This window comes from Netta rufina (assembly GCF_964035555.1).
Source record: "Netta rufina genome assembly, chromosome: 1".
NCBI lineage: Eukaryota > Metazoa > Chordata > Aves > Anseriformes > Anatidae > Netta > Netta rufina.
The window spans coordinates 150,151,684-150,164,770 of NC_140123.1; the positions used below are offsets into that span (position 1 = coordinate 150,151,684).

The 13,087-nt window shown below is 43.7% G+C and overlaps 1 protein-coding gene across 1 annotated transcript in view; it reads left to right on the forward strand.

Moving 5' to 3' along the window:
• The first annotated feature begins 5,580 nt into the window (after window positions 1–5,580).
• Window positions 5,581–13,087, forward strand: part of RIC8B (RIC8 guanine nucleotide exchange factor B) — a 34,947-nt gene continuing 27,440 nt past the window's right edge. The window contains exons 1-2 of the mRNA XM_084306178.1: window positions 5,581–5,743; window positions 7,782–7,829. Coding sequence (XP_084162304.1) covers window positions 5,633–5,743; window positions 7,782–7,829 — 159 coding nt within the window. The 5' untranslated portion in view covers window positions 5,581–5,632. The remainder of the gene's footprint in view (window positions 5,744–7,781; window positions 7,830–13,087) is intronic.

Here is a 13,087-nt window from a genome sequence, read left to right on the forward strand (position 1 = left end):
TCTGGTCAGTATTGACAAGGTTAAGAAGGGACTTGGGGACTGGGAAGATTTTGGATTCAGAGCCACATATGTTAAATATGATGATATGAAGCAATTATGTAAAAAAAAAAAAAAAAAAAAAAAAAAGACAATGCAAACACAATTATTCATTTAATTACCTATTGACAGGTATGACAATGTTCTCTCAATTCCTTCATGTGGTGTTAAATCTATACACTTCTACAAGAGCAAAATTCAAAGCTGTGCCTTTGAACTTATTCTGTACTGTGTATGTGTGGAAAAATGTATTGTATTTTGGAGAGAATTTTTCTTAGACATTTTCTGTCAGATTTGTAGCTATTTGTGAGTTTTTGTTAGATTTTATTAACATAGCTTTTTCTTCTGTATTATAAAATGCACCAAGCAACTATGGTGGACCTATTACCCTATGGGTAAGAAATAAATAAATGGAAATATGACATCAGACATTTTAGTAATTGTTTTGTAAATAAAATCTTTGATAGCACCCAGTGTGATAATAACAATGTTTATGCCTAAGATGGACATAAGTGTTATTTGTACAGTTGTGCAAGATATATGAGGGAATTTCACACTCAAATAAAGTTCTTGAAATTGAATAGATACCATTTAAATTTACTTAAATACAGAAGCTTCCACAAGCTGTAAACATTCAAAAAATCCTAAAAGTGACAACGTATGTTTTTATCCAACAAAGGACTTGAGAATGTATATACCTGGCAGCAAATGAGTAGTCCTACACCTGTGCTTTCAGCTGCAAACTGCTCAAGGCTACATCTGGACTGATGACTTTATATTGTTTGGTTTAAGTCCCGCTAATGGTGCTCATCCAAACCATGGTATTCAAGGAGGCAGGTAAGATACTATTTTTCTTTACTGTACCTTGTAACAAACATATAATCACTGGAATACTGGAAATGGAAAAGATGTTTTTCCTTAGGTGAGCAAGTGGCAAAATTCTCAGACCTTCTATATTTACCTGGTGAGTAAATTCACTAGTTTGGGCTTAGTGAGCATTTGAGCCGTAAAGTAACTACAGGAATTAACTGGAAATCTTCAAGAACTGAGGGAGGAAGGGTGTTCCAGACCAGGTTTTAAAAGTGTTCAGACTCTTAAACATTCAGCCAAGGTCCTGGTAGGGTTTTCAGAAACAAAGCAGGAGCCTATCTCCACCTTTAGGTACCTGACGAAAATCTTGTTTCCTGGGTTAACGCGCAGACCTTTTGAAATTTTACTTATGTCAGCTGGTGTTATAAAATATACGATTACTCTTCACCTTTATTAAGTGATGGCAGGATAGGGGAGATGTTGCTTAGGCTAAATTATTTATTTTATTTTTATTCAAGTCACCTTCAGGTAAAATTGGCCACACAAGAAGAAAGTAAGTGGGGAAGTTTATAATGGCCTGTCTTTAGCAGCTAGAATTTTAACGTGTTTGAGACCAAAGTCCTATTTTGCATTTTGTTATTGAAGATGCTTAAAGCAAAGCATTGATTCTGGCCAATTAATTATTAAGAAGCATAGACATATCTGCCTCATCAAGACTGTGAGAAATGAATATGGAAAAGGCAGTGTCTCTACAATAGAAAAATCCATGTTCCCTTCCCCCAAGGAATTCCAAATATCTGTATTGCATCACATCTGCCAAGAGCCCGCAGTGGCCCCTTCACTCATTTCCTATTGCTGGAACACTGATTAATCTCCATTTACCTGGCGGACCACGACCTGCCATCATCTCTCCAAGGACCAGATGTACTGGTGAGACATTTATGGGCAGAACTGATCAGGAACTCAGAGCTGGGTCTTTGGAAGGATCATGATGGAGGTGAAACCCAGCACCAGTCAAGGAAAGTCAAGAAGCACTTCCTGTATTTTATTTTATTTTTTTACAAGAACTTGTTAAACCAAATAAAGCCTCATCTGCATTGAATGAAAGAGAAGAAAGAGAGAATATGTTAGTATGCAAATGTGCCATATCCTTCAACATATTTGGGGACAACTCCCTTACCCTGACTTGAAGAACCCAGGGAAACTGTTCAGGAAGGAGGATGGATACTGGATGCGTGTCAGCAGTGGAAATGATACAGGCTTTACGAGAAGAGAACTGCAACACCACGTGAGAAGTGCTGGGAATGGGAATTTTGACTAGCAGCCTACCTGAAAGCTCTGTATTCATAAAAAAAAAAAAAAGAGCCATAGAACAGTTAATTTCATCATCTGCCAGACAGCGCTTGGATTTTGAAAGTCTTCTGCAAAAGAACCCCAACAGTCTTTCTTTAGATTAAAAAAAATAAATGATAATAATAATAATTATAAATTTATGTAGATTCCACAGGAGTCTGATCGTACGCTTCCAGTTAACTGAGTTGCTTCCTGACAAGGGTTTTGAAATTTAAACTGGACATTTGGAGCAATACACAGATTACTGAACACAGCTCTACAGAGGTCATCATCATCTGCGTCAGCAGCGCTGCAAGGGAAAGCGGGCCCCCTCCTCAACCACTGCAGGTCAGAGCCCACCATATTAATATAAACTGCCATAGCTTTCAGGTCACAGGGGTATATAGCAGGCTGTGAAGTGCAGTGGCTCAAGAGATGATAACCTCTGAGCAGAAAGGTTGGTTAAGGGCAGGAATCTCTTAAATCACCCTTGTAGAAATTGCCAAACCTCCTGAGTCAGAGCCTGGAGACTATTCATTAAGCCTTTCCCTTGACCGCAGTAACTGAAACTGCTGTTTCTTGCCTAGCCATGTATTTATGTGTACATTGAGCAGATATGTGACTGTACAATAATTTCTGAAGATGTTGTGATACCACATGCCAAAATACTCAGTCATGTTTTCTCTTTCTCCAGCTTTCTTCTTTACTCTTTCTTCTCATTTTTCTTTCTTATTTTTTCTCTTTCTTTCTCACTAGCTTTCTCTCTCATAACAAATATGCATTTCGTTTCTGTTTTAATGTATTTTATTTTTTCATGTTCTAAAACATACAGCATAAATAATTTATAACATATAACAACATATAATATATAAATTACATATAGTAAATATAACATATAACATACAACATAGCATAAATAACATATTTTATGTTTATCTATATGTGTGTATACACACGCAAACATATCTGTACGTATGCATGTAAAAATCCATTGCAATTCTTCAAGATTTTTCATTACCAGGTAGAAAAAAGACTCAGCGGGGGAAGAGCAGTGAGAACTCCATTCACTAGCATGAATCCTGTTTTTGTCAGGCTACCTCTTGCTGCTAAGGTCACTACCCTTTGACAAAAATGGCCTCTGACCTCCCCAGCCCCACAATTCTGTTGTGACTGACCCTGAAACCCATGAAATTCAGGGGCAGACATTGCTTTGGAAGGTTTAGATAAAGCTGACTAACATGGGAAGGGCTCATGGTATGCGCCCATCTGAAAAGGTCTGGCAGTTCTTTGGTAGAGGATGCAATTTATTCTGTCCCCTTCTTTCATTGAAATCCTAATCCTTCATATGCTACCTAAAGTGGAAACTAAAACGCACTGATGATGAATAACAATGTGCTTTTAAAAGGCAGTTACAGTTTTCTAGTCTTTATTTTTTATTTTTATTTTTTAATAAAGATTTTAATTGACCATGTATAAGTAAAACGAATGTTTTGCTGTGCTGCGAAGTAAATCTAAACAGGCTTATAGTTTCTTATAGTTTCAATTGTAAATCAAATAAGCAAAGGATTATTTTTACCGGGTTTCTTTCAAAAGCTGCATTAGTATACACATGGTCCTGACTCAGAAGGAACAGTTATGCACTTCAGGCTGGATTTCACTATTCTTTGTTGTCCAAAGACTCTGTTGATCTGTTTTCACATCTCAGGTTGACCCACTGCAGAAAGAAACCCTAAGCAGAAAATTCAGATCCTCGTTCAGGTCTGCATCTTAAACACACACAGGCGTACACAGGCACTGCTTCTGCTTCGTGGAGTCACCCATCCATCTGCAGATGAAATCTCCCTGCCCCTGTGGTATTTCCAGCCACAGAGCCAATCATTTGTGACATGAAAGGTTTGCTCTTTGTGACCACTGAGCACCTCCTGAATTGCTGCTGAATGAACAAATACTTCAAGGAGAGACCAACCGCAGCTCCCTCTGAAGTTTTATTATTGTGCGCTTTTTGTTAACTTCAGTATATTGCTTTCAGCTACCTCGACAGTGGAGTTTGACTATAGCACATGCTGAGTATGGAGCTACTACCTATATTCTTAACTGTAGCTTAAACCCATGGTGTTGTAGAGCTCTGTAGGGGTAGCCAGTGTGTGCTCCGACACTGTAGGCTCTTGCCCAGTTTGCCACTGTCTGCCCACCTTGCCCTCCCACCATGTCCAAGGCGAAACGCAGCAGTGCTGAGGCACCAGGATCTCTACCCCACCCATTTTGCTTGCTCATACACACGTAAAAACCCTTCAGAGAATATATTAACCCCACTGTGAAAGGATAGGAGGGTGGGTTGGTGAAGGCAGGCACACTTGTGTCTCTAAAGAGAAATTGTGATTTTTGTGTACCAACACCATTTTGGGAGCTTGGACTTGAGAAGAAAACCCAACCCTTCAATAAATCTCTCTGTGAATGATTTGCTCCTGCAGCACCTAGTCCTGGTCCCACTATGGCACCCAGCACCCGGGCAGCATGGAGGCCTTGCGGTACGCGGGCCTATGAACCACAAAAGGGGCTTGTTGCCTTCACCCTCCAACCCACAGGGGTTTTGCTTTGCTCCCAAATGTTACAACGAAGCCCCACTTCGGACCCCAGACAGAAACTTTGCACTGCTGTGGCCTATGGTTGTGGCAGCCCCACTGATGAGCTGTGACCTCAGGCTGCCAGCAGGTGCCATGTTGTGTGGGGCATGTGTCATGTTGTGCAGGGAGGGTGCCATTTTGTGCGGGGCAGGTGTCATTTTGTGTGGGGCAGGTGTCATTTTGTGCAGGGCAGGTGTCACATTGTGCAGGGCAGGTGTCATTTTATGCAGGGTGGGTATCATTTTGTGCGGGGCAGGTGTGTAAGTGGGGCACTGCCACCCTTGTGTGGGCTGGGAGGCCAGCTTGCAGCCATCCCACACGGGACCTACTGCCCCTGGGCACCATGGCGGGAGCAGCGAAGGCACCGTGAGGTGCTCATGGTGCACACCGTGCCCACGGGGCGGTGGCTGGGCCTTGTCTGGGCAGGTTGTTTGCTTTGTGGCGGACATTGTAAGCGCAAAAGCGGCTCATAGCACAAAAGCAGGCAGGGCGAGGGCAAGCCTAACTGGTAGGCGCTATGCCAGGCTGCCCTTTGTGTCACTGTGTCACCGGCTGCAGCTCGTCTCTCCCTGCATACCCCGCAGCGCGGCGCGGACTACACCCCCCATGATGCCGCGCGGCGCAGCGCCCCTCACCCCCCTCACCCCTAGCCGCTGTGCACGCTGGGACTCGTAGTCCTGCCTCCCTCACCCCCCCCACCGCTGGGCGCCCCTTGCAGCCAATAGCGGGCGGGCGGGGCGGGCTGCGAGGGGAGCGCTGCGTCAGCGCCCAGCGGGGCCGGGACCGGGACCGGGACCGGGACCGCGACCGGGACCGGGATCGGGACCGGGATGGAGCGGGGCGAGGGGCCGGGAGCCGGGCTGGGAGCCGCGCTGGAGGCCGCGCAGGGCCGAGGGGCAGCCGAGGCGGTGGAGCGGGCCCTGGCGCGGTACAACGAGGAGGTAACGCCCGCCTCCATCTTGTGGGGTGCGGGGGGGGACGGGGGTGCCCTGAGGGGAGAGGTCGGGGGACGTGGGGTTGGTGTGGGGGGCTCTGAGGTCTCCGAGGTTCGGCTGGGAGCTGGTTTATGCCCTCAAATGTGTTAAATCCAGCGGTGCCACTCGCTTCTTCGCCCAGAGGTGGGCTGCCTGGGCAGAGGGAGGCAGCCTTGGTGTGGGGGAGGCTGCAGGGCGCTCCCTGAGGGGCTGCGAGGGCCGAGTTCAGCCTTGTGCTGCCCCAGGGGGCCTCCCATCGCCCACATCTGCTCTTGGCAGGGTCCCCCTGTTAGACGCCTTCAGCCGAGTGACACCCAGATGAATTTTTTAGGCTGAAGTTGAATTCTCAAGGAGCGCGAGGGCTGGCGTGCTTTCTGCTCTGGCATCTCTAGCTTTGAGGTTTGCATTGAGGTTTGGAGCTGCGTGTGTAGCTAAATAGCTAAATGCTTCTCCTGGAGTGGCACAGGGGGCTCCTAATCCTGTCTGACGTTTCCCTGGCTGTGTTTCTCCTTCAGAAGTCTGCCTTAACGCTTCCTGCATCTTTTTGTGTCGCGTGTTGCCGACTCGGGTGGGTTCCCCGTGGGCCACAAAGGCTGGGCAGGGTACCGCAGGTCCCAGGTCCTCACCTGTTCCTTTTGGTTTTTAGTCTTTCCAAGTAACACACTAAATACGCTATAAATGAAAGGAAGGGGTGGATAATGTGCAGTTTTAAGGTGCAGGTGGCTATAGAACGGCTCTCATGAGAGAAACTGATCTGACAGAGGATAAAGAGCAGACCTGTCCCGTTTGCAGTGATTATTCCTAACCAATGTTCCTTCAGTACTTAAACTACTTACTGTCACCACATTTCTTTATTATTTCCAAAAACGTTCCCATACAAAAGCAAGGATTGCCTACTCCTGGTGAAATGCTGGGCAGTTAATGTTCACCTGCCCGGGGCTGGCATCTTTCTGAACTCACATTGTTCAGCAGTGGCACTGGGAGCCCAGTGACAGAAATGAATTATTTTCCTACCATCCTTCGGGATCTGACTGATGGTGGGAATTTGTAATGGTAGGGTGGCTGGCTGAGGTCTTCCTGTGTAACCGTGAGCTGCTGTCAGGAACCCGAAGGGGCCCACTAACGTGCTGTGAGGATCGCCTCTGTTTTTCAGTCCCTTGCACAGTGCTGCAAAAATTTCTATTAGAAATAAAAGAAATTTAGATCTTAATACTTCTTAGAAGCCATTCATCACGTTTACTCATTTAGCTCAAAAGCTATTAAATATCATTAAAGAAACTGTCTTGTACTACTGCTGTGCTCATTGACTGGCAGAATAAACTTGGTCATTTGAGTAATATTTCACTAATGACACACTTCAGGATGCTGAACCCAGAACTGGACTCAGTTACTATTTGAAGTGCTTAAAGGGAAACAAGTTACTAGACCATGTCTGCCTTGTGCTTAACTGTGCTATAGAAACAAATAACTTGGTAGTGTGTTTAAGAAACACCACAGTGTGGAAACTGGAAAGGGAAAAAAAAAAATGGTATTTTTTGTAGTAAGGCTTATTTCATTTGCACTTCTTGTTTTCCTGGGCAAGATCATATTATGATCATTCCAGTTTGGGACACTTTAAAGCACAGTCAAAAGCTTGTCAACAAGACTTGCTCAGGGAGGAGTTGTAGTAATAAGGTATCTGTAAGAAGTAAATGTAGGGCTAACGCTTTTCACCCTGTGAAGTGCCATGTGTGAGGGTTAATAAACATCACGAACACAGCCCATAGATCAAGGCTTGTTCTGCACCAGTAGTGAGGAAACTGTGAAATTGTTCGTTGGAGGCACTTCCTGAAGCTCTCAGGGGTGGGTAAAGTGGGAGAAGGACACAAGTTGACGTGGTTATTGTCTCACTTGCTATGCTTTTTTAATCAAACTCTTATTTTTTTTATAATAGTTTAGCAAGTGTTACAAATTCAACAGCTAAAGTTCATGCATAACAAATGCAAACTTTTTCTTTTTTTAACAGAATCGGGCCATTTTCAGATTTGATCCAGCAGATGAAGATAAAAGAAAGGTAAGGAAAGTAGGCTGTCGAGCTCCTCTCATGCTCTACTTTGAAGTATAACAAAGGAAAAGTAGTCCCTAATGTTAGCTGCCCTCGTGAGATGATGCAAATAGTGATTATAGTACTCAGTTGTAGTTTCTCTTCAGTGTAAGAAACATGATGAGCCCCCTCTCTCCTTATCTTTTTCTGAAAGTGAGAAACAAAGTCTGCAGCAGAAACACCTGTGTCAATAAAAAATAGTAGCAGACAAGTCTGCAAATAATTTTGTTGTGTACAAGTTTGGGGGTAGAAAAATAAAGCTACTTTTTTTTTCAGGACCTGATATAAAAACTTTGCAAAACATTTTCAGCTTTTTCTCTTCCCTGCAGGTAGTGACAGCACAGATGTATCTCTTGTCTATATTAGATACTTCAATCATGTTAAAGATGGAGTCAGTGTAGAAGAAAGCTATGAAATTGTAAGGGAGACAAAGCCACAGAAGACTGTTATGCCCGAGGAAGCTGTAATGATCAAAATGTGTACCATGCAAGTGAGGTTCCAGATATGGGAAGTTCTTGTGTTACAGCACAGAGCTGTGCAGGTGTGTCGGGGCCAAAGAGGTCCCTTGAGGTTCATCCACAGCCTTGCGTTTAAAGCTTGGAGTGACCTTGATATTTTTTCCCTAATGTTATTTTTTATGGCATAATATAGAATGACAAGACCCTTGATTATTTTTTCCTCTAATTAGATTTTGGGCAGATCTGTGTATTTATTTGAAAAATATTCATTAATGAATGAGGTTGCACGCTTCCTCTATTTCTGAAATAAAGTGTGAAATCAGAGTTGCAACATTGCTGTTAGGATAGCTCATCTCAAATAGGGCACGCGTTGATTCACTCCATGATTTTGTGCAAAGTCTAAATGTTTTTTAAGGTCTTAAGTCCTTTTGCTGGTAGAAATGAATGGGCTGATAAATCTCTCAGTCCTTTGAATTTACAAAACCATCGGTGTTGTGCATGCTGTAATCCCAAAATTACAATTCTTCATTGCACAAATGACTTTTAGTCCTAGCCAGACTGCACTCTTGTGTGCAGTTCAGTATAAAAGTAATACTGAAAGCTAAGTAAATGGTATGTAATGCTGTTGTCTCTAGTAAATCAAAATAAAACAGAAACCAGAAATGTTGCATGGAGGTCTTCCCCACAATCTTCACAATTGTTTTGTTTCACAGACCTGGAAGCTCCCTGAAAGCATCTTTTTCTGCTTTGCTTTTTATACTTTACAAAGCAGCTGTCACAGACTTTGAGACTTTTTTTTAAAACTTGTATATGTAGTGTTTTGTTTTGGTTTTACGTCTGTGTTAAATGCAGAGATAGAACATTTTTTTATGGGAAATAACTTTAATTTAGTGTAGAATTTGGAAACTCAAATTGATATTGAATGCTGTAGTGAAGCAACAGCCAGTATGACAAAACTATCAGCATATCGAAGTGTTTGTAAGCTGAATGTTTCTGAGGTGTGGACACAGTTGAATAATGTTTTACTCAGTGTTCTAAGCCTGTTGCTGTACTTCATTGGAGTTTCTTTCAGTATTCTGAAAATCCTTGATAGAATTATTACTCAATTGGTTAAATTCTCTACATGGTTTCGGGCAAGTTGTTGATCTTTCTGTGACCTTAACTTAATGCTGAACAAAGGTCATCAAGGAGTGTTTAAGAAAGTGAGTAGACTTAACATTTCTGTTCTAAACAAAACTATTTTTTTCCTTTCAAATGTTTTCACTTTATTCTTAATAGAAAAGACCTTAATCATGCGTGACCAGAGCCACCTTCATAAAGGCAGCTTTTGGGTGCACATGCATGATGGTCAAAAGCTGGGGGGTTCTTTATTCTCGAATCCACCCTCGTAGTTCTTCAAGAAGTAGGTAAGAAAAATGCACCTCTGAACAGATGCCTCTGAAAAATGAGTTCTAAAACTTCAGAAGACCTACAGACAGTGATTAAACATTTGGCTTTACTTGAAGCTGACCATCAGTAATGTGGTGACAAGACTACATCATCATCCTTCTTAATCTGTAGAACTCAAGTGGGATCTTGATCTGGCTTTCTTAATGTGTTTGTGTTCTTCCTCCTCTTTCCTCCTTACCCATTCCACCTCTTTTTAGATTGAGAATGAGAAAGTGTCTAGGCTGGGGAAAGATGCTAACTAGAGAACGAAGGAAATGAATAGAGATTGGATTCCAAATTGGCAAGAGACAGTCAGTGGTTTGGGTGGTAGGATTTGGGGGGTTGGGGTTGTTTTGTTTTGTTCTGCTTTTTGTTAATATGACTACCTAATTGCAAGTGCTCAGTGTCATTAGTGTTTGTAAAGCTTTCAGCATTCTCCTTTCATCCTTCAGATAAAATAAAAATGCTTTAAATTGAAAGGTGAAGAAGTGCCATGTTCTTGCTGAGAGCAAACTGCTGAAGTTATCACCAGATTTAATGGCAGTTGCTCAGACTTACTGATGGAGCCTCATACTAATAAGCAAGTCCCCTTTTTGTTTAGTGATATCAAATGCACTCGAACTGATCATATTTGCAGGCCTTCTGCTGTGAGCCTGGAACGATTGCAGAAGAAGAGAGCTCAGACAAGGGTCACAGTCTGAGGAAGTCATGTGCTAGGCTTGAAGTTCAGGACACAGATGGGCTGTATTTGGACAATCAGGCCAAAACTATGGCTTGATTGTTGAAGCCAGGTAGGTCAGGCAGCAAGAGTTGTATTAGACAGCGCTGTCATAACGTGGCTGTCAAATCTGATGCTTTAGGCTGTAACCTGACCAAACTGTCAGCAGGTTTGTGGTACTGCACTCCTGGAGGAATGCAGGACGTCCCTTTCAGAAGGCAGAATGAGGCAAGGCTGTCAGCTTCGATGAGTAAATGTGTCTGCCACAAATTGCAATGGCCACAGGACACTACAAGCTTGTGTTTTTATCATCCAGTGATGTACTAATAGGAGCTGTAACTTGTCCTGGTTGGATCTTACTTAAAGATCTGTGTGTCAATGTGGGCTTATACGGTGGGTGCTGTGGGTATAAACCAGCTGGCACCCTGTCTACTACTGTAAGATCTACTCAGGTGCCAGTCAGACCAAGTCGGTGTCATACCTTCTTAATTTGTTGTATACTAATTAAAAAATGAACTTCTGAAGGTCTGTGTTCTGTTCGTGTGCAGGCAGTGTAGACTTTGGCTGTTCCGGAGCACGTTGACCTCTGGTTCGCAGTGTGCTTGCTTCAGAGGAGCTTCACCAGCTCCTGGCGGTCTCAAACATCTGTCAGCCAGCGGGAAGTTCTTCACAGCAGAGAGGTTGAGTCTTCAAAATGCAGCCCTTGACAGAAGCGTGGTGGTTGGCAAGTAGCTGGTCCTTAGGTCCACGCTGGGATCAGCTCCAGAACAAGTTTCTGGTAGCTCAAGTGGGCCGTCACCTTGGGGAGGGGTCTTGCTCTGTGTGGAGCAGCCTCGTGTGTGCCCTCGGTGGCTCCGTGCCTTGGCCTAAGCCTTCCTTAGAACCACTTTCTCCCCATTTATATAACTGACTAAAAGGTTGAGCTTTGTTCTCGGTCATTTGCACCTTGACAGGCCCAAATCCTGCTTGTGAAGTGGCAGCACATCTGTGCTGTGTGCAAGACTGGCCTCTTAAATTGGGTCAAGATGCTGAGTTGGGGAGGGGGAAAGCAAAAGCAGCGTCCAAAAATGAGAGTGTTATTCATAAGCCATATTCTTTCCTAGAATTCCAGGATCTTCACAATTTCCATTATTAATTCTTGAATTTGTTTTGTCTGCCTCACCTCTGGTAGTACTTAGGGTGTTTGGTTTCTTCTCCATCTTCGTGTTTACAGAAAAAAAAAAAAAAAGGGAAATGGTTATAATCAGTTTGACAGCTTTTCCCCCATTTTCATGAGAAAACTGTCTCCAGTTTACCATGTTGGGTCAGCCCTGTGATGTTAATCTCAAGTTTGGATGTTTGTTTTCTTGATTTATTGCTCAGGTCTAGTTTGAGCATAACAGATGTAAAATTCAAGGCCTCCTTTAGTGGACAAAGATTGCCAAAACAGTCTTTTCCCCAGACTACTGAACGCTTTAAAGGTGTCAAAATGGACGATGATAAATCATATCAAAGGTTTTGTGGGGCTTGCTCTCGGAATTAAATTCATGATGTGGAGGGATTCCCTGAGGCTGGGGACTGTACCAGATCTGAACTTCGGAAGGATGGAAGCAGTAAAGTGTCCTGATGGAGCAAGATGCTGTCACACCCACAATCTCAATAAATAAATAAATAACCCCCTAAAACTTGTTAGTACATAGTGCTGTTGACACTGCGACACTTCTGGGAGGTCTGAAGGATCCCACAGGCACAAAGGCACAGGGTTTCTCCCCTTCCAACGACTCCTTTGCAAGCTTTTAAAGCCTGCTAGTGAGCGTCCTATAAAGACATTAAGCTCAGGCACTCCTGTGGGCACGCTGTGTGGTGTCTTAGTGTTAATTGCTGTTGTTCTGGCTTCACTGAAACCCTTAGGGGAGTACCAGTCTGGAGAGAAGAAAAGTTACGATGTGTCCTTCGTCAGTACCAAGTGTTGTAATTCCTTCTGGTCCTGCCTGCTCCCAACCAGCGTTCTGCTGTTTTTACTTGTTTAAATGTTAGATGGAGCCAGTGAAGCCCACCTCTCCTTTAAAACCTTTCTTTTACCACTGGGCTGCGGAGGTTGTGCAGGGTTTGTCCTCTCCCCGTTCAGGGAGGAGGGCAGCTGAGAATGCGGCTGCACGATTTCACCTCTCTGTGCCCAGTGGGACAGGCGGACCTGGTTCTGCTCCTCACAGCAGATTTCTGTGTCTGCTCCCCACCTCCACCTCTACCTGCAGAGTGCCGCCTGCCCGGAGCCCAAGTGTTCAGACACAGCACAGGCTGGACAAGGAGCCTTTGAAGCGAGGCAGCCTGAGTCCCTGAGGAGTACAAGTGTACACCCTCACCCCCAGCACCACGTCCATCCACGAAGGCTGGGAAACGTTGGGCACGGCCTTTTCAGAGGAGGTTATCTGGCTCTGCCTTTATTCAACACAGCTGGATAAAAATGTCACATGATATCGTCTGATTTCCCGAGAAAATTAAATAAATGAATATTTCAAATATTCTTCAACTTTTCTTACTGTCTTGGATGCTTAATGCTTAAATGTAATAACAGAATAAACGATTTGTATTATTCTTTCAGTGCTGCTCCTGTTAGCAGAAGCGATCAGCCGACTTTCTTAGGC